The sequence below is a fragment of the Ciona intestinalis genome, chromosome 7 (genome assembly GCF_000224145.3).
Source record: "Ciona intestinalis chromosome 7, KH, whole genome shotgun sequence".
Lineage (NCBI taxonomy): Eukaryota > Metazoa > Chordata > Ascidiacea > Phlebobranchia > Cionidae > Ciona > Ciona intestinalis.
Genome location: NC_020172.2, coordinates 1,573,484 through 1,596,453, shown reverse-complemented (window position 1 = coordinate 1,596,453; position 22,970 = coordinate 1,573,484). Strand labels below are relative to the sequence as shown.

Genomic DNA, 22,970 nt, shown 5'->3' with positions numbered 1-22,970 from the left:
GTGATTGCCCAGGGTCACTGCTCATTGGTGACAGCTAGCGGAAGTAGAAACTCAATAGGGTTGATGTTAAGGGACCGACAAAAGTGGACTCGGAAAGTCCATAGAGGGGATCAGAAACACATTTTTGTGTTGTGAATTAAAAATAACTCTTCGTTTACCGAGAAATGCCTATTGACAATAAATGCAGTAATTATTATAAACAGTTTGCCCTATTTCATGCACATTAACAGATTAAACATGTCGTCAGTTAATGACATGGCGCAATCAGGTCTTTTTTTTATATTACCTAACATTCCCATTGAGGTCATAACGCACTGCTTTATACGTGTTTGGTTACAGGTAAATAGGCAACGAAACACGCAGCGGAATCAGCAGAATTTCGTCGTAAAAATAAGAAAAAGGCAGTAACCACGTCTGGACCACGCTGTCGATTTCTGGAGGTATAAAAAGCAGCTTCCAAAAAACACAAAACTAAAGGTTACGAACGAAAGGCTCCCTGTAGCTGAATGTTTTGTAAGATTTTTAAACACAATTCTTCTGTAAGCTAGTATTATTTCTTTTGCAGATTTAAATTACCAGTTGTTATCATAAGTTTTACTTATTACCATGGAGGAGAAAAAGGTGAGTGTTAATCTTAAAAGTTAAGAAATTAAATATGTGATTGCAATCAAAGTTAAATTGAAGTTTTAACCTAATTAAAAAATATCCTCTAGAGTGTAGACTGTCGTTGAAAAAAAAGTATGAAAAATAATAACTTTCCAAAAAAAATTTGGTCGCGTATATGTTTTTATTTAATTTTGTCAACTAATTTCAATTACACTATTTATAATAACGTGTTAAAACAAATCTACGTTTTGCAATATGTACTCAGGCGTGGTATATGAAAGCAGACAAACACAAACTTTCTTTTTGTAAACGGCTGTAAATCTAATAAAAACACGCACAAAAGCGAATGGAAAATTCCACTTGTCGCCGAAGTATGTACATACAACCGAACCGTATACCTGCGGAGTTTATTCGAAACGCCGCCCCAAATCCGATGTCCCAGTTTGCCCTGTGCTTTTAAGTGATTTTGAAGAGCTCTTGTGTTCGCCAACCAATTTATTTCAATAAAACGATTGTGGTTTACGGGTGTCTGAAATTTGTTGTTTGGATTAGAATTTTCTCCCAGTGTTTTCATTGTAAGCAATTTATCAGCACCGTTGTTGTGTGTTCTCAATAGTGTACCCAGGAACCATTGTAATATTTTACATACCTGAACACGAATTTCAGCACTTAAGAATAAAGCGCTTACAAACTCACGCAATAAAACGCAATAAGGTTTACCGGACAATAGAACAAACTTTATCCTATGAGTGATCAGTCCATTATAAGCGGATTTTATAACACCATCTCTTGCTCAAATATTATTTCAATGGGTTTTATAAAAAATCTTTAGTACGCCCGCACGAGAGTTTAATAAATAAAGTAAAGCACAACCCCAAATGACATACAGGTAGTCACAGGTGTTTGTTGACTGTCTAGAAAATCGTTCGATCAAAAAATCGGTCTTTTCATACCCTCTTTTCAAAAACATTATTTGAAATAAAAGCACACATAGGCATAAAACCGTGCACATTTTCTAAAAAAACTTTGCTTGAACACCAAATCAAAGAGAAAATTCAAACAATCACATCAAACAACTGTTGCAATGCTTTATCGAACAAATTCGCAATACCTTTTGTTAGTTTTGGAATTGAAAAGAACTACCACAAAAATAAACAAAGAAAAGCCTAATTGTCGTTATAGATGGACCGACAGAGTCTATAATCTACTCTAGACCCGAAGTATCAGTCTTACGCCTCTAAGCTAATTGTCGCGCAGGACATCGAGCAAGTTCAAAACAACGCGGGAGATAAAGGCGAAGAAACCGGCGAGAAGCGCGAGCAATGGGGCGGACAGATAGAGTTCCTTCTATCGTGCATTGGTTACTGCGTGGGATTGGGAAATGTATGGAGATTCCCATATCTTGCTTACGAAAATGGAGGAGGTGAGATTTTATATTTAAGAATTGTTCTTTTGACCATACAGGCTATGAGAGTTTTTTTTTTATGTTTTAAGTCGTTACGGGCGAAGTGATTTAAAACAGCCTGCCTGGGGAAACATAATATATGACTAATGGTATTAACCTGTGTTATATCATCCAAGTGTAGGCCTACGTGTCTGACGTTTCAGCACTTTGTCAGCGACCACAACATGTTTTCTATTCCACGCAGGTGCCTTTCTCATTCCTTACATAATAATGCTGTGTCTGTGTGGGATCCCGTTGTTTATGATGGAGCTTTCGTTTGGCCAATTTGCTGGGCTCGGACCGATTACAGCTTGGAGATCGGTGCCAATATTTAAAGGTACGCTTTACACAACGCAAATTTAAGCCTCTATATACACAACTGATCTTTTTAGGCATTGGTTTCGGCATGGTCACGGTGTCTTTTCTCGTTTGCATCTACTACAACGTTATTATCGCATGGTCGTTGTTCTATCTGTTCGCTTCTTTCCAGTCAGTCCTACCTTGGACTTTATGTGATCAGTGGTGGAACAAGGAATCGTATTGTCCACCGGTAACTCAAGCTTTAATATTACAGTAGGATGGGAGAAGATGGGACACCCTTTAACTCGACTTTCTCGTCCCATTTAGCAGTAAACAAAAAACATTCAAACAATTATAAAACTATATCATCACGACTCCCATAGACCGTTGTTAGTTGTTCAAAACACGATCAGGATATACGGATATTATGTGCTAAAGGTGTCTCATCTTCCCCCACCCCACTATACATAAATATTAGAAGGCATATGATGTTTGGAAAACACCCGAGTCCTATTTTAAAATAATGGGACGAAGCATAAACGAGATTTAGTTTCGTATACCAACCTTAAACACGCCGGATTTGCGGCTTTTGAATTTACAAAATGACGATAAACGATATGGCGACAGTGGTTAGACACGGCGAATTAACTTGTTCTGTCGTCATAGCAAAATATATCCCTGAATGCGTCAATGGAAACTACCACTCAATCACCAACGACAACAGCAGGAATGACCACCAGTATTATGAACGCCACTCAAGTCAATAAAACGAGACTGGTCAGCACAACGGAAGAATACTGGAAGTAAGTAAACTGGTATAGGGATCAGTAATAATCGCTATATCATCGCACAAACTTCACATAATTGGCAATCATGAAGTGTTAAAAAAACAATCTTCCACAAACTTATACATGTAGTACATACGCGGTGTATGAAGTAAAACCTATGTTATAACTGTCGTTGCCCCGCGCGACGCGAGTAAATGAAGTAGGAACATTCGTGTTTACTGATGTAAATATATTTATGGCCTATACAGAACTACTTGACGCCTTTCTCAATTTATAATTTGAATTCTTTATATTTATTATTTTATATCTTATATTTTAGTTTACCAAGTGGTTTTAATCGGAAGGTGTAATTTTGGCCTTTATTGGGATGTTGTACCTACAAATACATTCAACCATTTATACCACTGTATAGTATTGTGGGCTAAGATAGGATTCCGTTGGTATCTAAATCCCATATTTCCTGATCGTTTTTTTTTACAATTAACACGGCTATTTTAGAGTCGCGATGCTACGGTTATATAATTCACCAAATATTCTTTGTTTATACCAAATAGAAGACGACAAGACAAAGAGAACATGTCCCATATTACCCCACCCTACTGTATCACATCCTTACTTTACAGGTACAGGGTGTTGAGGATAGATCAAAGTTCGGGAATTGGAGATCCTGGGATTGTTTTATGGGATCTCGTATTGTGCCTTCTGCTTGCATGGATCATTGTATTTGCTTGTTTATTCAAGGGAGTCAAATCAACTGGAAAAGTAAATATTCATTAATTTTACCTATCAGTAAAAACTTGAACAATTTTAAAATTTTAACACGTCCGCTATATAGGTTGTTTATTTCACGGCAACCTTCCCGTACATTATTCTCATTATTCTTCTGGTGAGAGGCTGCACACTAGAAGGCGCCCTGGACGGCATCATTTTCTACGTCAAACCCGACTGGGAGAGACTAAAGGATTCAACAGTAAGTAAATTTGTTTTTCAAACGACGCACTGTATTTAAATGTAAACTTTACACAGGTGTGGACCGCGGCAGCCACACAGATATTTTATTCCCTTGGTGTTTCTTTTGGAGGTTTATTGACATTTGCTTCGTACAACAAGTTCAACAATAACATATATAGGTATGGGGACTTACTTCACCTTCTCTTGCATAACCATTTCAGATTTCCTTTGTCTTTTATATATGGAGGGGGAAGATGGGATACTTGATCATTCTATTTTTACAAAGAACATTCAAAGAATTATAAAACCGTATCCTACCGACCCCCATAGACCGTTGTTTATTGTTCAAAACACGATCAGGATATTTGGATAACATGTGCTAAAGTTGTCCCATCTTACCCTACAGTACTAAATACCTTGTGCTATTTCGTTAGTGAATTTGGTCATACACACGATTAATTTAAATTGTTTGGATTCAGGGACACATTGATCGTTTCTCTTGGAAACTGCGCAACCAGTGTGTTTGCTGGTTTTGTCATCTTTTCTGTGATTGGACATATGGCGTTTAAAGTTGGACAAAATGTGGAAGATGTAATCGATCAAGGTTAGTGATTTAACGATAAATAATATTAGTAGGGTGAGGAAATATGGGACATCTCTTCACTTCATCCTTTTGTGTCCCATTTGGTAGTAAACAAATATTATTAAACAAAAATATACAACAAAAATATAGACTCGCGACTCTAAAAGAGCGCTGTTAATTGTTTAAAACACGATCAAAACTACGGGATTTATGTGCTAACGTTTTCCTATCGTACCCAACACAAAACTAATCCAATTCTCACTTTATATTTCCTGCACATCAGGTCCAGGGCTCGCTTTTATCGCTTATCCACAAGCTGTCGCCCTTCTACCAGTTCCACAACTTTGGTCGATTTTATTTTTCTTCATGTTGCTGACGCTTGGCTTGGACAGTCAGGTAAATAATGGAACTTGCGTGCCCAAAAATGGTTTTATACGTATTGTGTTAGCCTGATAGTTTAAACTGTGCAAAATGATGCCCAGTCCATTTTATTATTTAGTGAGACCGACGAAAGTTTGAAGGGTATAACTCTGTCAATCCTATTATATTCTTCCTGTCCTTACACTAATTTGTTGAACGTTTACAGTTTGCTATGCTGGAAACTGTAGTGACAGGTTTCATTGACGAATTCCCGACTCTGCTACGCAAACGAAAGATGCATTTCACTTTGTTTATAGCAGTGGTTGCGTTCTTACTGGGAATACTGCTAGTAACAGAGGTATGAATTATACTTAGAGGAAAAACTATTTTGACTAAAATCCCATTGTATGTTCCAGGGTGGTATGTACTGGTTCAATCTTTATAATTTCTACTCTGCTTACTATGGGCTTTTAGCTTTATCGCTTGTAATGTGCTTGGCGATCAACTGGGGATATGGTAAGTAACTTCTATCATAACCTGTATAGTGTATATCTACAAGGGATATTGTTTTACAGAGATAACAACCGTATTAAATATAAAATATATTCTTAAACGTATACATTCATATAATAGGGCGGGGGAAGACGGGACACCCTTATCACGTAATATCCAAATATCTTGATCGTGTTTTAAACAATTAACAGCAGTCTATGGTTCAACAATCCTTGGATTGATAAAATAGAACGGAAATGTGTCCCATCTTCCCCATCCCACTACATATACGATCGAGATATGGACGTATACATTCATTATATAAAAAAATAGCATCGTATACACGCAACTACAAAAGTGCACACTTGTCTGAAATAAAATATCTATACAAGGAATATTTCTACGCAGTTAACAACCTCATAAAATATAAATGATATTCTTGAACTCGTGTATATATACGATCAAGAAGGTATGTGCATACAGTTAATATCTAAACAATTTTAACATCGTATATGCATACGCAACCACAAATGTGCAGACTTGTCTGACATAAAAAACTTTTATATACATTTGTCAATACGTTCTACATATAGGCTTCTTTTTCACTTACCGGTGGCGTTTCAACACCGACATTAAACTGATGTTGGGATTTGAACCGAACTGGTATTTCAAGGGAGCTTGGATGTTCGTCACTCCTGCTGCACTTATTGTAGGTTTATATAAGATTTAACTTTAACACCTTAGCCATACAACAATTGGTTAATTTATGATATACATATGTAGTTTGTTTTATATAGTACTGAGGGGTAAGATGGGATAACGTTCGCACCTAAAACCAATGTTTTCTGGTCGTGTTATTTCATAAATAACTGCGCTTGTTTAGAGTGCCGGGGCTATACGGTTATATGTTTCTGCAAATATTCATGTTTACTATTGAGCGGGACAGAAAAGAGAATGAAAACACGTCCCATCTTACCCCAGCCTACTACTAAACTGCGTATATGGTGAACTTGTTGCTAGTTGTTCAGGCAGAAGATAACAAATCAGCGAAAACTATAATAACGTTAAACCTTATTTTATATTCACTACTTTAAACTGCACCAATGTCCACTTATAACATTATACTGTCATTTACTTATGCTACAGTTCCTGATCATCTACGATGCGATCAACTCTTCCCCGATAACATACAGCGACTACAAGTACCCAAAGTGGGCTAACGACTTGGGAATATGCATGAGTGTATCTTGTGTAGCAGTTATTCCCATCTATGCAGCTTGGCGTGTTATTTTGGCTTTGATGAGAGGAGAAGATTTGAAACAGGTTTGAGTTAGATAGTTTAAGTATTTTTCCAAACTCTGAAACTCTGTTTCTGAACTATATTCAATAACATATTACTTAATGCTGTGAACGTCTGATTTATTGCTGCAAACACTATCAGCAGTGCCTTCAATGTATAGCGGTTACAAGAAGCAATTCTACCATGCATTCTTATCGAGCGAAAACTTAGATCGCTTGGAACTAAAAAGCGTGCGGCGTTGTTGATTATTAGGGCCGTCGGCGTAATAGTACTTAGAGTAGAGCAGCTCAGTAGAGCACAACTCATGAAGAAATGAAACTAAAATAACTTAATATGGATAATAGGGTGGGAAAATAGGGCACATATAATATCCAAATATCCTGACCGTGTTTTCGAACAAGGATCTTTGGAAGTCGCGAGGAAACGGTTTTATAATTCTTTAAACGTATTTTGTTTACTACCAAATGGAACGAGGAAACAGAATGATAATGTGTCCTATCTTCCCCACCCTACTATGGATGTTAATATCCCTGTTTGAATTTTATTATAAAACGAAGCTTTTTAAAATTTAACTTCACTTTTTAAGCTGGTACTTCCAAGCAAAAGATGGAAACCATCAGATGATACGATTAAGTACGATCATATGAAAGGTGCTATAGATACCAACATCAACGTTTTCAACATCACAAAACGTGAAAGCGACGCCCCACCTTACGAAGTAGCCACCTACAGTCAACCAGTTAATGATGAAATCTCGAACCCTTACCCGGAAACATACCATAGCAAGTTGTGAATATAAACTGACGCCTTTTTTAGCTGCACCATCACTATAGAATTAACACAAAAGCAAACTAATTCAACTTATTATTCCTTTATTCCATACTTGTGGCATGGACTTGGAAAAAAAACAGCCTAAGTTTTAATAGGTTAAAATGTATCACAGTTTAATATTAATTGGTCAATTCCATATACTGCCTTGTGTTGTAACAAGCGAATTTCATACACAAGTTCTAATATTAGAAAATCACCAATTTGTTTAACCTGCTGTGCATTGGTTCGCCTTGTCAAATTGATTTAAGCTATTTGTACCACAAACAACACGTTCAATTGCTAATTGTTGGCAGATAGCCAAAGTTAATGATTGCAGGATACCGCTTATATATTGCACTTTATCGCAAACTAAATACACCAACATAGTTTTACGATCACTCGTTCATTCTTTGCGGTTCCTGTAGAACAAGCAACAAGTTTGCAAGCATTGTTGTTAATGTTGAAGTCACGATAGTTGAGCAACGCATTTAGCAGAATTAAGATAGCGTGTTTGTCAGTTACGCTTGTAGCAAAACCTGATTACTGAAACGAGCAGAAATACTTGGAATTTTAAAATGAAAGCACGTCTTTCTGATTCAAGCGAGGAAACAATTACTGGTGAAATAACTGCAAACAAAATCTGGGTGTACACCTTTGTTGGTGTAATGAGTTTGGCTCGAATAGGATGTGTAAGTCATTCATGTTAATCACTATAATCTAATGACGATAAAACTTAGTGTAATTAAATCTATATACATCATATAAGAGTGGAATGAGATGGGAGAGCTTTCTTTTCCTTTCCTTAAATCCTTATCCTATTTAATAGTAAACAAATCATATTTACAGAAATATACAACCATTCTTCTTAGCCCAAAGTACTATATACTTGCTCATAACGGAACTTTTTTTACTGAAGGGTCTTTTTATGTCTCTATCCGGCCCCACACTTCTGTATTTAGCTGATAACGTGAACGCTAGCGTCGCAGATGTTTCGGCAATGTTCACTGGAAGATCGGCGGGATTCTGGGTTGGAGCGGCAATTTGTGGGGTGGTCATGAACCGCTTCCCAAAGTTTCAACAATTGCTAACGATAGGTGAAAATTTGGCAATGCTGTTAGTTAAATCACTAAAACGTTACATATGTGGCAACTCGTAAGCGGGCACGAGGTGTGTGAAACAAATCATTCGTGTTGAAACGACTGTCGTTTCCCCGCGCGGACATCCGGCGATATGGCACAAAGTGGTTGGCGCGCCTGCCTGTATCCAATAGGTAATGGGTTCAAGGCTCGTCGCTGCAACCATTGTGGGCGTATGTGTCTTTGGGCAAGACACTTAACGGCAATTGCTCCAACCCAGTGGTCACTAATAATGGGTTGTCCAAATTATTAGCAGTACGTAAAAAATGAAAAAAATCCAATAAAAAGGGCACGTACAAAGTAACATACATGGTAACTCTTACGCTGGCACGAGGTGTATTAACTCCCGTGTTATAACGACTGCCGTTTTCCGGCCGCGCGAAGGTAAAAGAAGTTGGTACATTCATTCATATAAAGCAAGTTAGATTTAAATAAAGACTCGTAGATTATAAAGGTTATCATGGCCTACTAAAGATATCTTTATCTTTTATCTATTTGTAACATTTGACTTTCTATAGCAATCGGAGCAACTCTAAACGGCATCTTTATGGTGATAACCCCTTGGGTGACCAATCTGCCAGGATTGATTGTAATTACTACATTGGGAGGCGTGATGTTTGGATACATGGACTCAGGTATTGCATAGAAACCTTCATGAGTCAGCTTTTATATTGCCCACTAAAATTTAAACATTCCTGGCAGCCATGCAATCCATGTACCTACAGCTATGGGGAGAAAAAAGGTCGCGTCCTTACGTACAATCGTTTCACTTTGGATTCAGTGTTGGTGCATTACTGGCGCCTGTAGTAGGTAACTTACCATATATTCAATATTTTTCACGGGTTGAATTACTGTCAACACATATTCTGTTACTTCTGCTTCCAGGCATAGTATAAATAACCACCAACAGGCATGAAAATAAATAACTATTAACAGACATGAAAGCTAAGTTTTCAAATGTTATAAAGAGTACTGTAGTACATAACATTCCATGCACCTAATCTTTTTTGCAAGTAACAATGGCCTTTTATAATCGTGATGATACGGTTATATAATTCTGTTAACATTCCTCGTTTACTACTAAATGGGTTAATAAAAGATAGTGAAAAGATGTGCCACCTTTACCTCAAACTAGTATACACTTCTTTTAGCTGCTCCGTTTCTGCAACAAGCTGATTCATTGCAAAGCGCAACAGATAGTTGTCCATCTCATGGAACAGTAGTTGTCACAACGCCCTCCACTGGCAACGTCACATCTGATGACGTTACTGGCATGACAACTCAAGTACCTTTCACTGGCCTTAATCCTGTGGCATGGCCTTACATCATATCCGGTTCCTTTATGCTGGGAATAGGACTTATTATGATCTTGCTCGCCCTCTTGCGAATGGAAAACAGAATACGAATCGAACACAAGGAATCGACAGAGGAACGGTCTGAAGAGCCGCTTCGTGATGTGATCTGGCTCTTTCTTCCTATCTGCTGCTTCTATTTTACTGTTGTAGCAATGGAAGTGGTATATCAGACTTATATTTATTCAATTGCTTTGTGTTCCCAGCTTGCGTTTTCGGTAAGATTTTACCCAGTTGACAGTTGTAAAAGTTCTAAACTGTGATATAAATAGGTTGTTGACGCATCGAACCTTAACGTTGTGTTCTGGGCTGGATTCGGCCTTGGCAGAGGTGCCGGTATTTTCTACGCTGCGTTTTTCGATCCGAAGACAATGATCATATTCGATTTATTTGGAACAACTTTGGCTTTGGTTGGTACATTAATGAAAGAACTTCTAAGTACATTTTCAGGAATTTCACTTCTTGTTTTTAAATGTAGACTCTTATGTCGATATTTGGGAAATATATTCCGCTTGTTGTCTGGTTGGTCACTTTTTACCAAGGGCTCTGTGTAGCGACCTTTTATTCCAGCGGTGAGTTTTGAACCTCGAATTTTAATCTATATACTGAAAAACTGTTTCTATACTACAGGTGTGTCATGGGCATCAAGGATAACCAACATGTCATCAACTTACATTTTCGTTTTTGCGACTGGTAACACTATAGGTCAGATGACCATGGTTCCAGTCGCCGGTGCTTTGTTCGATTCCACCCCCTACAGTGTTGTAAGTTATAAGAGACTCAGTTTAAATTACACTATACCTTTACAAAAGTAACCATATGCTATATTGCCACACTGAATATCCTACCGATGATGCTGGTAAAACGATATAGTACTGTGGTATAGTGAAGGTATACTGTTTGCACTTTATTCCATATTTTCCCAATCGTTTTTAACAATTAACAACTAGTGGCAGGGCTACTGCTAAATAATTCTGTAAGTAATCATTGTTAACCACCAAATGCAACGAGAAGAGAGTCCCATCTTGCCCCACCCTAATATATACACTTTATGGACGGTTTAGATTTAAAAACATAATAAATCCCCAAACATTGTGTTATCCAGATATACCAGCTTCTCGTGTTAAGCGTGCTAACCATTGTGTTCTACATTTGGATGGAATTCATGGGCAGAGGACATGTTCGCAAGAGAGCAATGAAACAATCAACACTAAACCTCGCAAATTCGACGATAGATTACGACAGTATAGACACAACATCGATGTATAAAACAAAATTATAATTCAATAAAAGAAAACTTGCTAAAATGGTGTGGTGACTGTATTGCGGTATTTTTGACTTGGGTCTATTTTTATAAATATTATACTTGCGCGCTGGATTTCCCTGGCGTGAGGCGATTTCTGTCTGATTCCTCATTTGTAAAAGATTACAACAAAGTACAAGCATAGTGGCGGGGAAACATATGATTGCGTCACACTTTCGTATAAGGGCCAATGTTTCACGAGCAGCCAAGTGTGTAAATCGTGGGTGTGTATATTTACATCACATCGAGATCAAATAACGCGAACATATCGTGATCGTGGACAATACAATAACAATGTCCACTTTCGAGTGGAAATCGAAAATTAAAATAAAACAAAATCCTTTTCCCACTGTAGTTTCCCACATTCACGTATATAAATACGTGTTTATATTCCTTGACAATTATACCGTTAACAAAACTTTAGACAACGTTAAAATGCGCTTAACTTTGTATTTGATTTTCGGGCTAGTAACGCATGTGTATAGCAGTTGTGTATATCCTGCGTACAAAAGCAGCGTTAGAAAAACCTTCAACAGATCGAGCGAGTGCATTCAATACATTGACCGAAATAACCTGAACTTACAATTTGACTTCGAACAGCAGCTGGTACTCTCCATACCACAGAACACAGTGAACCTGTGCCCCTATCAAAGATTTACGTAAGTTTAAGGCGTACAAATAACCTATATAAAGTAGGATAGCAACTAGAATACCGTTTCTCTTATACTGGCTCAGGTGTAAATGTAACATAAGCGCGACCATTGTGATAAATTTCCACTTTCTCAAATAAATAACAATTTTAACATAACAGTGCTCCGCGACAAAAAGAGATCTCGTGTGGCCGATGTGCGAGCACGGCACTTAGAAGAACAGGTTGGATGACTGAACACAAGATAATGATACCATGGTTAATATGCCGATCATACGCAAGAGAAGACAACCCTTCTTACCACGTATGGAAAATTGAACTCACAAGCAAAGAAGTTGCTTGTATGTGTGTTTTCAACTTATAACGTATCGACCCAACAGTCTATATATCACTTGGAAAATTCTTGATGAGTTTTAGTTCTGGGTTTTAGAAATGATTTTACCGTTTTAGTTTTTTGCATCCTACTACAAACAATCTTTTATACTTATCTTTAAAGGTTTACCTCTATATTTATTTATTAACAATAAAATCACTACTACATACACAGTCGTCATAAACCAGCGGGGAAAACTTATATATTTATACAGTATTCTTTAGTGTAATATGTAAATGGTGATAACTTATATATAAATATCTATAGATATTCAACAGCAGTAAAAGTAACAGATTAAATGGGTTCTCCCTGTGAGACGGGGTAGAGTCAGATATAGGTGCGATTTCGAATTGGTTAGTTTTTACGAATTAAGACCAAACCGACTGCGGGCACGTTTCATTTTGATTACGTGTTTGTTTTAGAAAACACTCTTAACATTATGCGTTGAGTAGCGCGAACCCTTAACAGTTAATACATTAATGCACCGTAAAGGTGTTTTGTGAATATCAAACATCGGTTTAATACATTCAGCTTCACTAAACCCCATTATATGCAACATGATTATGTATTTATATGCAACAGGGCGTATCCTTCATGTACAATAAACCTATATCTGGACGCTTTAATTAATCATACATCATATTAAGCAACACTAATCATGGTCGAAGTCATAATATTGACCACGACATTACAACACTGTTAGGTTAAATTAAAACCACGTGCATTTACATAGTCTATACCAACACACTTACCGATTCCAACTGATCCGAACTTTTATCTCCGTTTTTCATCTTGAGACTTCGGCTTATGTTGCAAACAAAATAAAAACTGTATCAACGCAAGAACACGTACGACTGCACGAGAAAACAAGTACTCTGATCCGCACTCCCCTTTTCCGTGCGCAAGTATTTTAGCCCCGCTGGTAATCAACGCAAGACACGCCTGATTTTAAATCCATTGCCCGATCGATGTTTAAGGAGCGTGATGCTGGTGTGTATAATAGGTGTACAGGCCGGACGTACTTGTGTTCAGTTTTATTGAACTGCAATAAAATTCGACGGATGCTCATTTGTTTTCAACCTATGTGTAATTGTTGGATTATTCTTTATTTATTTGGCAAGTTGTAGTTTTGTATTTTTTAAGTAATTTGACCGTTTTAAGGTTTTACTACATCGATTCTTAGATCTTGTGTGTTTGTCTATAACGGTTATTTAACCTCTTTATTTATCAGTTACTATATATATATTTGTTAAACTTAAAATCGCTAATACACACACAGCCGTCGCATAAACAGCTTCATAAGAAATGTTAAGTCAAGTAAAAGTAAGGCACACTATAACGACACAAAAATGTTTAAGGCGATAAAAATTTTTCTAATAAAAGGCATTTTTGCTAAAATTTAATACATGAAGGTATGGGTTAAAATTTAAGATACAGCAAATGTGTTCGTGCAATATCGTCATACAGGGAAACTGTATAATACTTGCTCCACGTTCAGGTATTGCATAATCGAACTATTAATTACTATAATAGGGTACAGGGCACAAAAGGAAAATCGAATAGCAATTGATTACTTAATATATATATATAGAATGTGGGAAAGATGGGACTATATGCATATGTGCTGAAGACTCCCGTCTTCCCCTACTTGAATATACCTATACGAACCAACATTAAAAAGTTCCTGACAAAGTATCGTTGCTATAGTTGATACTTATACAGTATAGCACTCATGTGCAAATTTTAAGAAGGGTAGGGATCGACCACAGAATCGTTGACGGTTTGAGAATAAGTGGGTAGCGGGTTATCAATATAGTTGGAGGAACGTAGATGCAAATTCGGGACTCCCTCCCCAGTCAGAGAATCGTAGTTGTAACTTTTGTCTTGAGGTCCCCATTTTGCTTCAGGTAGGAAAAGCTAAAAGAAAAATGACAACTGCTGATATTGATAATTGAATGACATTTGAAACCCACTGTCAGCAGTTACAGACAGCAATCGGTATTTTTAGTTATAAAACAAGAACCTAAATATAGCCTGAAGCGTTTTAAACCATAAAAGTCACATACCGGCGTTGAATTTGTAGATAAGCTAGATACCAAATAGCCAGCATACCTCTTTAATTGAGCCACCTTGCACCAGCGCTTTTATAATGCGGTATGCCATGTAAATGGGAATAAGGGCGACACAAGCCATGCTCATACAAAGACCGAGGTCGTCAGCCCACTTTGGATAAACGTAACTCCCAACTGAGATCGGAACGTACTTTATGCCAGAGTAAATGATCACAAACTAGAAAAGAAATAACCCTGTTTATATATATATATATGTGTATAGTAGGGTAGGGGAAGATGGAACACCTTTAACACATAATATCCAAATAGCCAGATCGTGTTTTAAACAATTAACAACGGACTATGGAAGTCGTGAAGATACGGTTTTATAATTCATTGAATGTTCTTTGTTTACTACCAAATGAAAAGAGAAAACTTAACGAAAATGCGGGAACCAAAATGTGGGAAAATATAAATATATACAGTACTACATTTTTACCACCCCAATTTGCATTATACGTTGGATATTTTACACTTGAACCTACTGTTGAGGATTGTTCAAACTTTAAACATATTGCAGACGTAGTTCACACACGTTACAATGGTAAGTCATATAAAGAGTATAAAAGAAAAAATATTACAAGTTTTTAAAGAACTGACCAGAAGTAGTCCAGGTGTGATAAACATCCAGTTGATTCTGAAATACCAGTTTGGTTCAAATCCAATCATGAGTTTGATGTCCTTTACCAGTCGCCATTTGTAAGTGAAAAAGAAGCCTGCACAAACACAACAGTATTGGGTTAACATTCTGAACCAGCAATAAATGCTTGATTGAAATATTTGAATTATGTAGTATAGCTTGGTAAGATGGGAGATATTTTATTCACTTTTTCCGTCTAGTTTGGTATAAGCTTATGGTTGCAGGTTACCTAATGTACATTATATTCAAGTCATCACCTTAAATTTATATAGTATGGAGTGGAGAAAGATGGGACACCTTTAGCACATAATATTTAAATATCCTGATCGTGTTTTCGTCAACAAATAATGTTTTAACCAACTGCATCCTCACTAATCATAAACAGCGTTGTTAAATGTTCAAACCACGATCATTAAATATGGGATTCAGTTGCTATAACTTTCGGTATCTCATTTTATCCCACGTTACTATATAAATCGTAGTTTTGCTGTATATAAGTGAGATCTGGTGTAATTGAAAGAAGTATAGTCTATCATAAAGACATTATCATAAATCCAATCCTTTATACGGTCTTGTCTATATAGACATCGTTAAGGTTTACTGTATTAAATATCACAGTGCTGTAATCATAAATAATAAATTTGTAGGCGCACGTTTATGGTTTAAAAGTTGACACGTGATATTATTGCTATAAAACGCTAATGTTTGACGACTTACCGTAACCCCAGGCTGCTATTAAACTAAGGATAAGAGATTGTAGGAGTAGACCGTAATAAGCGGAGTACCAGTTGTACAATTCAAACCAATAAAGACCACCCTGAAAATAGTTTGAAAGGTATAAAAACCAAACACAAATGTCGTATCTTAATTACCTAAACAAAACTGTTGTATAACATTGAAGTTATACGTGGCCAAATTAAACAAGCTTATTTATCCATGTGTGGCGGGACAACGACTGTCGTTACAACAAATTCTGCTATACCTTAAAAGAATTTTGAGTAAAAAAGAAAACAAAGGAGTTGTGATTTTTCACTGGCATTGTCACAATCATTTAATCTAAAAAAACTCTTAAAAAAAACTGTTTAAAAACTATTTTTCTCTTCTTTTCTTACCTCGGTCACAAGTAGAATTCCCAACAAGAAACAAACAATACAAGTTCCAGCGGTGAAGGCAATCTTGTGAGGTCGGAGAACTTTCGGGAATTCGTCCATGAATCCAGTGATGACGGTTTCCACCATTGCAAACTAAACAGTGTATGAGACAAATTATGAAATAATCGTGAAACCAGAAATTGATGTGTCGAGCAGGACAGGCACAAAATAAAGCTTGGTTTTAACTATAGTTTGTTAGAAGAAAAGTTATTTGTTTTAGCTATAGGTGTGTGTATAGGCGTCAAAGTTTTTTGGAAGAGGCGTAAAGCATTCTACATTATCTTATAGATTTCACGTGCTCATATTTTTGTAAAAAAAAACTTGTAAAAACACGATTGATGAGCTAATAAAAGTTTAGGAATTCCTGGATTACAAAAAGAAGTAAAAAATAAATGCATTTTACCAGAATAGAATTAGTATGTCGTGAATAATGTAACAAATAAAAACAGAATATACCTGACTATCTAATCCCAGTGTCAACAACATGAAGAAGAAAAGGATCGACCACAACTGGGGAAGTGGAAGCAACGATACTGCTTCCGGGTAGACAATGAAAGCCAAACCAGGACCTAAACATCATGAAATTTTTTATAGACGATGGGAGAAGATGGGAGAAGATGGGAGAAGATGGGAGAAGATGGGACACCATTTCATTATATTTTCTCGTCTTATTTGCTAGTAAACGAAAAACATTCTAAGAATTATATGACCTTATCTTCACGGCTCCTATACACCGTTGCTAATTGTTTAAAACACGATCAGTAAATTTTGATGTTATGTGCTAAAGTTGTCCTATCTTCCCCCACCCCACTATATATTGTAAGAAACGTCATGTAAAGATAAATGTAAATCCAACCCACCCTGGTTAACCACATCTTCAACATTGAGTCCTAGTTTAAACGACATATGGCCGATCACAGAAAAGATCACGAAGCCAGCGAATATACTCGTTGCACAATTTCCTAATGCAACAATGAGCGTGTCTCTGCGTTAAAACAGTTTAGTTTTTGGCAACAGCATCTCCGAATTAAGGATGTTACTTCAGTACCTATGAATGTTGTTGTTAAACTTGTTGTATGAAGCGAAAGTAAGCAGTCCGCCAAAGGAGGTTCCAAGAGAATAAAATATCTGCGTCGCTGCGTCTTTCCAAACCTGTGTTCGTAAAGTTTAACTTAGAAAATATTCAACAATTAGTGACAGTAAGTGCATATAATATGGGCCAGGCCCTATACGCGTAGCACCCCGGCAGGAAACCTGTGATTTGTGAAAAGATTGGTTCGTTAGATGTAAAACCACATGGAAACACGCCGCCCTTAACGTAAACCAAAATGAAAAAAAAAGTTTTTGGTTTTACCTTAGCTGTTTGAAGTTTTTCCCATTTCGGAGTAACGTAGAAGACAATGCCCTTTCTTGCGCCTTCTAGTGTGCAGCCTCTCACCAGAAGAATAATGAGAATAATGTACGGGAAGGTTGCCGTGAAATAAACGACCTGTATATTATACCATAAATAAATGATGTCTCTAAAATTAGTTTATTACTTTTCGGATAATAGCGGACCTATAAACATGTGCAGTATAAATGATCTATTCGCCGTTATCTCTATAAGCACTTAACAGAAATAGTAGGATGGGGGGGAGATGGCACATCTTTTTATTCTATTTTCTCATCATGCATTCGGAAGTAAACAAAAATTATTATAAAACCGTTTCCTACGACTCTTATTGACTGTTGTTAATTGTGTAAAACCCGATCAGGATATTTAGATATTATGTGCTAAAGGTATCCCATGTTTCCCCACTCTATACTATATAAATTTAAGGTGATGACTTGAATATAATGTACACTAGGTAACCTGCAACCATGAGCTTACCTTTCCTGAAGACTTCACTCCTTTAATGAGACAAAAGAAAACAATAAGCCATGCAAGTAAGAGACACAGAACTAAATCCCACAAGACAGTCCCTGGGTCATCAATACCATCACTCTTGTTTATCCTCAGTACACGGTTCCTAGCGTAAAGAACGCAAGGTTACATTTAGAAAATAGGTGTCTCTGTTGTAATGTAATGCATCGTCCAATACAGAAGTAAACTTTAATTAACCAAGTCTGAGATTACAATAATAAGTACTGTTGTAATATAGGATCGTAAAACAATCCGTAGGACACCTGTTTTTATGCCTAATGGCTGACTAAAGGTGGCTGTGCACAGTATCCCACGTGCGAATTCGCTTGCGAAGTCGTATGCAAACCCATTACTGAGTTCCGCATTCGGCAGCGAAATCCGGACAAAACATACAAAACGGACGAATTACGGATACTGTGTACAGCCACCTTAAGCAGTTTGCTTTAATAGTGTCCTGCAAACCATGTCATTTCAAGTTATTAAACAACATATTTTGATATGAATACCTCCAATATTCTTCGCTTGAACTGATTCGTTTCACCGCTGCCATAGTTGTCATGTTTACATCCGAAGTGTAAGCTGTTGTCATCTCAGGTACTGCCGTAGTTGGTTCCATGGTGCAGTTAAGACCGATGCAGGTTGCCTGTATGATAACATAGATGTTATTACCCAATAACGCGATAGTGAAACTATAAGTGTGTGTTTTTGCAACACCCTACAGTGTTGAATATTTTGACACATTTTATATACAAAATATAGTCATTATCTACTAGGGTGGAGGAAGATGGGTCACCTTTAGCTCATGATATCCAAACACCTTGATCATGTTTTAAACAATTAACAACGGTCTATAGGAGTCGTAGAAATATAGTTTTATATTTTTTTGAATGTCCTTTGTTTACTATTAAATGAGACAAGAAAATAGAGTTAAAATGTGTCCTATCTCTCTCCCCCCTCCGCTATATATGTTGCTAAATATAAATTTATAGGTATATCTGGTTTGGGATAAAGTAGTTCTTACATTAGCTGTCTCAACGCAGGAGTCGACGTTCCAGTCAGTCCCGCATGAAGATGTCCAAGGAAGGACAGCTTGGAACGAAGCAAACATATAAAACAATGACCAAGCGATTATGACGTTGTAGTAAACAGCAACCAGGAAAGATACAACCATCATCCCGTAACCGATGCCTGGGTAACAAGTATGGTTACGTTTTGTGTTTTTAAACAGGATGAGACTGCTTTGGTTTAAAATCTCCAGGCATGAGCCAAATAGTTCCTTTTAACATAATAAAATATAGTAGGGTTCGGGAAGATGGGACATCTTTTCGTTCTATTTTTTCGTCTCATTTGATCGTAAACAAAGAACATCCAAGGAATTATGAATCTGTATCCTCACGAATCCCACAAACCGTTGTTAATTGTTTAAAACACGATCAGAATATTTGGGTATAATGGGCTAAAGGTGTCCCATCTTCCCCCAAAGTATTATATAGTTAAGTTACACATGTTGTGCCGTCATATGCATTAGCCATTAATCACTGCGACCATTTCATAGTACCCGTTTCAAAACATTTCGAAGTACCCGTTTCATTTAAACAGGGTATTTTATGTTGTTGTAACCTGTATTAAAGTCATATACTGTTTACACTTAATACCTGCCGTAACCAATGAATAAGTTCATAATCTTATTTTTCTTAGCCGAAACGCTCTGCTTTTCCAAAATTAGGTTTACCATTTTTCCCGCATTTATTAATAACACCGAAGCCGATAAGATACTTATATAGCGAACGGAAAGTCCAGAAATCACGGGTTACTAATAATATAATATTATATACCCCTAGGCATCTTCAAACATATACTTATCTTTATTGGCTCGGACAGAAATAATAGGTGATTTTTTGTGTTTTAAGTGGTAATCGGTCAAAAACATTTATGCCTATTCACCTTTAAAAATGGGACTGGCCCTCCATGCGGTAATGACACCATAACCTGAGAATTGTCCAAGCGCCAATTCTATCATGAAAAGCGGAATTCCACAAAACGTCAACATGATGAGGTAGGGTATGATGAAAGATCCTGTTGGGAAAACAATGATGATAATATACGCGGAAGTCCGTGTCATAGGTCGACTAATGTCCGACGGCTAAAATTGATTGTTTGAATGGTGCGTTTAAAGCAACCGAATACGAACGGTTCTTAGAATAACAAATAATACGATGACTCATATTTAACTCGACGTCATTAAATATCGAACGGCAAAAACATGGGTGAAACGAAAATTCAATTTTATTGAAGAGAATCCTGGTCGGATGTTTTCAATCTATTTGCTAGGTCATGAGAAAATCTTTTAAATTATATGTCAACGCTCCGTTAATGACTGCGCATTGCAATTGCAATCGCATACAAATATCTATAGAGTTGCTGAAAGGTATATATTATACGTGTATTTTGACTTTTCCGGAAATAATTTTGCTTAAGTTTTTATTAAGTGTCCTTTTACCCTGATAAAGGGGACCTGAATAGGACTTCGAAACGTCGGTTTATAAAATTGTTGTCCAAAGAGTCAAAACACAAGTATAGCATAAAAATGTTCCAACTTAGTTCTATTTTCTTCTACTTACCTCCGCCATTGTCATATGCGAGATATGGGAATCTCCACACGTTTCCCAACCCCACACAATAACCGATGCACGATAGAAGGAACTCCGCCTTATTTGCCCACATTCCTCTTTCCTCTCGGTCCGCGGCTTCTTCCAATGCATCCGCATTTTGCTGTTTATTAAAAAATGAAAGTTCATTTTGTATATAGTAGGGTGGGGGAAGATGGGACACCTTTTCATTCTATTTCTCGTCCCATTTTTTAGTCAACAAAGAACATTCAAAGAATTATAAAACCGTATCCTCACGACTCCCCTAGACTGTTGTTAATATTTGAAAACTCCATTCGGATATTTTTATATTATGTGCTAAAGCTGTCCCATCTTTCTCCACCTTACTATATATGGTGGGGAAGATAGGACACCGTTAGCACATTAAATCCAAATATTGTGATCGTGTTTTAAACAGTTAACAACGGTCTATGGGATTTGTGAGTATTCGGTTTTATAATTTGTGAAATGTTATATAGTAGGGTGGTGGAAGATGGGACACCTTTAGCACATAATATCTAAATTTCCTGATCGTGTTTTAAACAATTAACAACGGTCTATAAGACTCGTGGGGATATAGTTTTATAAGTCTTTGAATGTTTTTTGTTTACTATTAAATGGGATGAGAAAATAAAGTCAAAAGGTGCCCCGTCTTCCCCCACCCTACTGTAAATATAATAAATAAAATTTAATACACTAAACAAACAATATTTACAGAATTATATAACTGATAGCCCGGCGACCCTGTATAAAAAACGTCGTTAATTGTTAAAACACGGTCAGGCAATATGAGATATAACGGTATATTATCTTACACAGATATAGATGCAGAAGGGGATTTACCATAACGATTCAACAAAAATAGTTACACCGTCGGCTATTTATTTTTATGTCGTGAAAATCACCAATGTTGCAGGAAGTGAAACATTTGTTTGCGATTACTAAAATAGGGCAAATGTTCCAACAACAAAAACTTTTAAGTAATGTTTTACATCATATAGCCTACTTTACATTGCGCGCAGATCTGAGCAAATTGGTGCGTATTAGTAACCGCATATCGACACCGGTCATAAAACTCACTAATTACTCCCATGCTATATAATTTTTATGTTATTAAAGCAATAGTACGTCATCATACGGTGACGTATAGCTTTGTATTCATCTAAATTGACTTGCCCCTTGGCGAACTGCCGAAACATCGTGTTTATATTTTTGCCAAAGGCGACAATTATAATACGGGTTATTCCTGTGAGAATGGGTGGGGTCAGGTCGGTGCGGGTTACGAATTCGTCAATTTTACGACTCAAGTCACTCAAAACCAACTCCGGGCACGTTTTATTAGGATTACGTATTTGTTATTGAGATTTCGCTTTTGGAGAACAGGCCATTATGCGTCGAATAACACGAACTCAATGGTTAATGTGCCAATGCACCGTGGAAGTGATTTGTGAATACCAAATATCGGTTTAATACATTAAGCTTAACTAAATACCAGTATATGAAATTACTTAAAAAGGTGTAAACGTTGGGGTAAGATGGGCCTCGATTTTATTTTTTCATTTTGTAGTAAACGACAGAATATTAACGTATCCTCACGATTCGCCCAACACGATCAGGAAATATGAAATATTATATCCTAAAGGTATCTTACCCCAATGTACCATAAGGAAAGCAATTTAATATTGGTAAATTATCAATATGCAACACGAAATGGTATCTTTATAAATACAATAACCCGTAGTTGCGCACTTGCATACTTTATCCATTTAAACCATATTAAAAAATCTAACGAAGACATTACAACACTCTCAGGTTATACGTTTAAAACACGTGCATTTACATATTCTACCAACACACTTACCGATTCCAACTGATCCGAACTTTTATCTCCGTTTTTCATCTTGAGACCTCAACGTGAGGTGCAATGAAATTCAAAACTGTATCAACAAAAGTGCACGTCCAGCTGCACTAGGTAACTGTTCAACCAAAGTCAGATATCAAGTGACTACTGTGATCGGTATAGGTATGATTTATAAACAAAATGCGGCTGACCAACAAAAAACAACGCCC

At 36.8% G+C, this 22,970-nt stretch overlaps 3 protein-coding genes and 1 long non-coding RNA gene across 5 annotated transcripts; 2 read left to right on the top strand and 2 right to left on the bottom strand.

Moving 5' to 3' along the window:
• Positions 1 to 495: 495 nt before the first annotated feature.
• On the top strand, positions 496 to 8,026 carry LOC100179103 (sodium-dependent proline transporter-like). Its single transcript, XM_026835207.1, has 16 exons — positions 496 to 513; positions 566 to 621; positions 1,864 to 2,029; positions 2,256 to 2,387; positions 2,443 to 2,600; positions 3,017 to 3,153; positions 3,762 to 3,900; positions 3,974 to 4,108; positions 4,165 to 4,268; positions 4,569 to 4,693; positions 4,956 to 5,068; positions 5,259 to 5,390; positions 5,449 to 5,548; positions 6,118 to 6,233; positions 6,671 to 6,847; positions 7,411 to 8,026. The coding sequence occupies exons 2-16, from the start codon at positions 607 to 609 to the stop codon at positions 7,615 to 7,617; spliced, it is 1,956 nt and encodes a 651-aa protein (XP_026691008.1). The 5' UTR covers positions 496 to 513; positions 566 to 606; the 3' UTR covers positions 7,618 to 8,026.
• Positions 8,027 to 8,139: 113 nt separating this feature from the next.
• LOC100184602 (sodium-dependent glucose transporter 1A-like) lies at positions 8,140 to 11,429 on the top strand. The gene is made up of 9 exons (XM_002122288.3): positions 8,140 to 8,323; positions 8,551 to 8,728; positions 9,289 to 9,405; positions 9,473 to 9,580; positions 9,922 to 10,340; positions 10,395 to 10,532; positions 10,601 to 10,694; positions 10,753 to 10,886; positions 11,228 to 11,429. The coding sequence occupies exons 1-9, from the start codon at positions 8,210 to 8,212 to the stop codon at positions 11,402 to 11,404; spliced, it is 1,479 nt and encodes a 492-aa protein (XP_002122324.3). The 5' UTR covers positions 8,140 to 8,209; the 3' UTR covers positions 11,405 to 11,429.
• Positions 11,430 to 11,787: 358 nt separating this feature from the next.
• On the bottom strand, positions 11,788 to 13,290 carry LOC113474383. 2 transcript variants are annotated; one of them, XR_003396043.1, is made up of 3 exons: positions 13,200 to 13,290; positions 12,009 to 12,493; positions 11,788 to 11,924 (listed from the first exon to the last, which is right to left on the bottom strand). It is a non-coding gene; the product is annotated as an uncharacterized LOC113474383 (long non-coding RNA). The 2 variants fall into 2 exon arrangements; XR_003396042.1 differs by having other exon boundaries at positions 11,788 to 12,069; positions 12,139 to 12,493.
• Positions 13,291 to 13,640: 350 nt separating this feature from the next.
• On the bottom strand, positions 13,641 to 22,917 carry LOC100176779 (sodium-dependent proline transporter). The gene is made up of 15 exons (XM_002126879.5): positions 22,762 to 22,917; positions 20,874 to 21,024; positions 20,197 to 20,328; positions 19,274 to 19,440; positions 18,759 to 18,895; positions 18,220 to 18,358; positions 17,704 to 17,838; positions 17,398 to 17,501; positions 17,210 to 17,334; positions 16,806 to 16,918; positions 16,311 to 16,442; positions 15,916 to 16,015; positions 15,159 to 15,274; positions 14,560 to 14,736; positions 13,641 to 14,364 (listed from the first exon to the last, which is right to left on the bottom strand). Exons 1-15 carry the CDS (start codon positions 22,798 to 22,800, stop codon positions 14,191 to 14,193), a joined length of 1,941 nt encoding a protein of 646 aa, XP_002126915.1. The 5' UTR covers positions 22,801 to 22,917; the 3' UTR covers positions 13,641 to 14,190.
• Between the last annotated feature and the right edge of the window lie 53 nt (positions 22,918 to 22,970).

What these genes read in the sequence shown, in the direction of transcription:
- LOC100179103 (XM_026835207.1), top strand. An exon ending in GGAAGATGTAATCGATCAAG is followed by an intron (nt 4,694 to 4,955) that starts GTTAGTGATTTA and finishes CCTGCACATCAG; the next exon opens with GTCCAGGGCTCGCTTTTATC. An exon ending in TCACTCCTGCTGCACTTATT is followed by an intron (nt 6,234 to 6,670) that starts GTAGGTTTATAT and finishes CTTATGCTACAG; the next exon opens with TTCCTGATCATCTACGATGC.
- LOC100184602 (XM_002122288.3), top strand. Translation starts at nt 8,210, where the DNA reads ATGAAAGCACGTCTTTCTGATTCAAGCGAGGAAACAATTACTGGTGAA. An exon ending in GTTTGGCTCGAATAGGATGT is followed by an intron (nt 8,324 to 8,550) that starts GTAAGTCATTCA and finishes TTTTTACTGAAG; the next exon opens with GGTCTTTTTATGTCTCTATC. An exon ending in ATTCCACCCCCTACAGTGTT is followed by an intron (nt 10,887 to 11,227) that starts GTAAGTTATAAG and finishes TGTGTTATCCAG; the next exon opens with ATATACCAGCTTCTCGTGTT.
- LOC100176779 (XM_002126879.5), bottom strand. Translation starts at nt 22,800, where the DNA reads ATGAAAAACGGAGATAAAAGTTCGGATCAGTTGGAATCG. An exon ending in TTTAACAACAACATTCATAG is followed by an intron (nt 17,335 to 17,397) that starts GTACTGAAGTAA and finishes GTTTTAACGCAG; the next exon opens with AGACACGCTCATTGTTGCAT. An exon ending in TCACACCTGGACTACTTCTG is followed by an intron (nt 14,737 to 15,158) that starts GTCAGTTCTTTA and finishes TTTCTTTTCTAG; the next exon opens with TTTGTGATCATTTACTCTGG.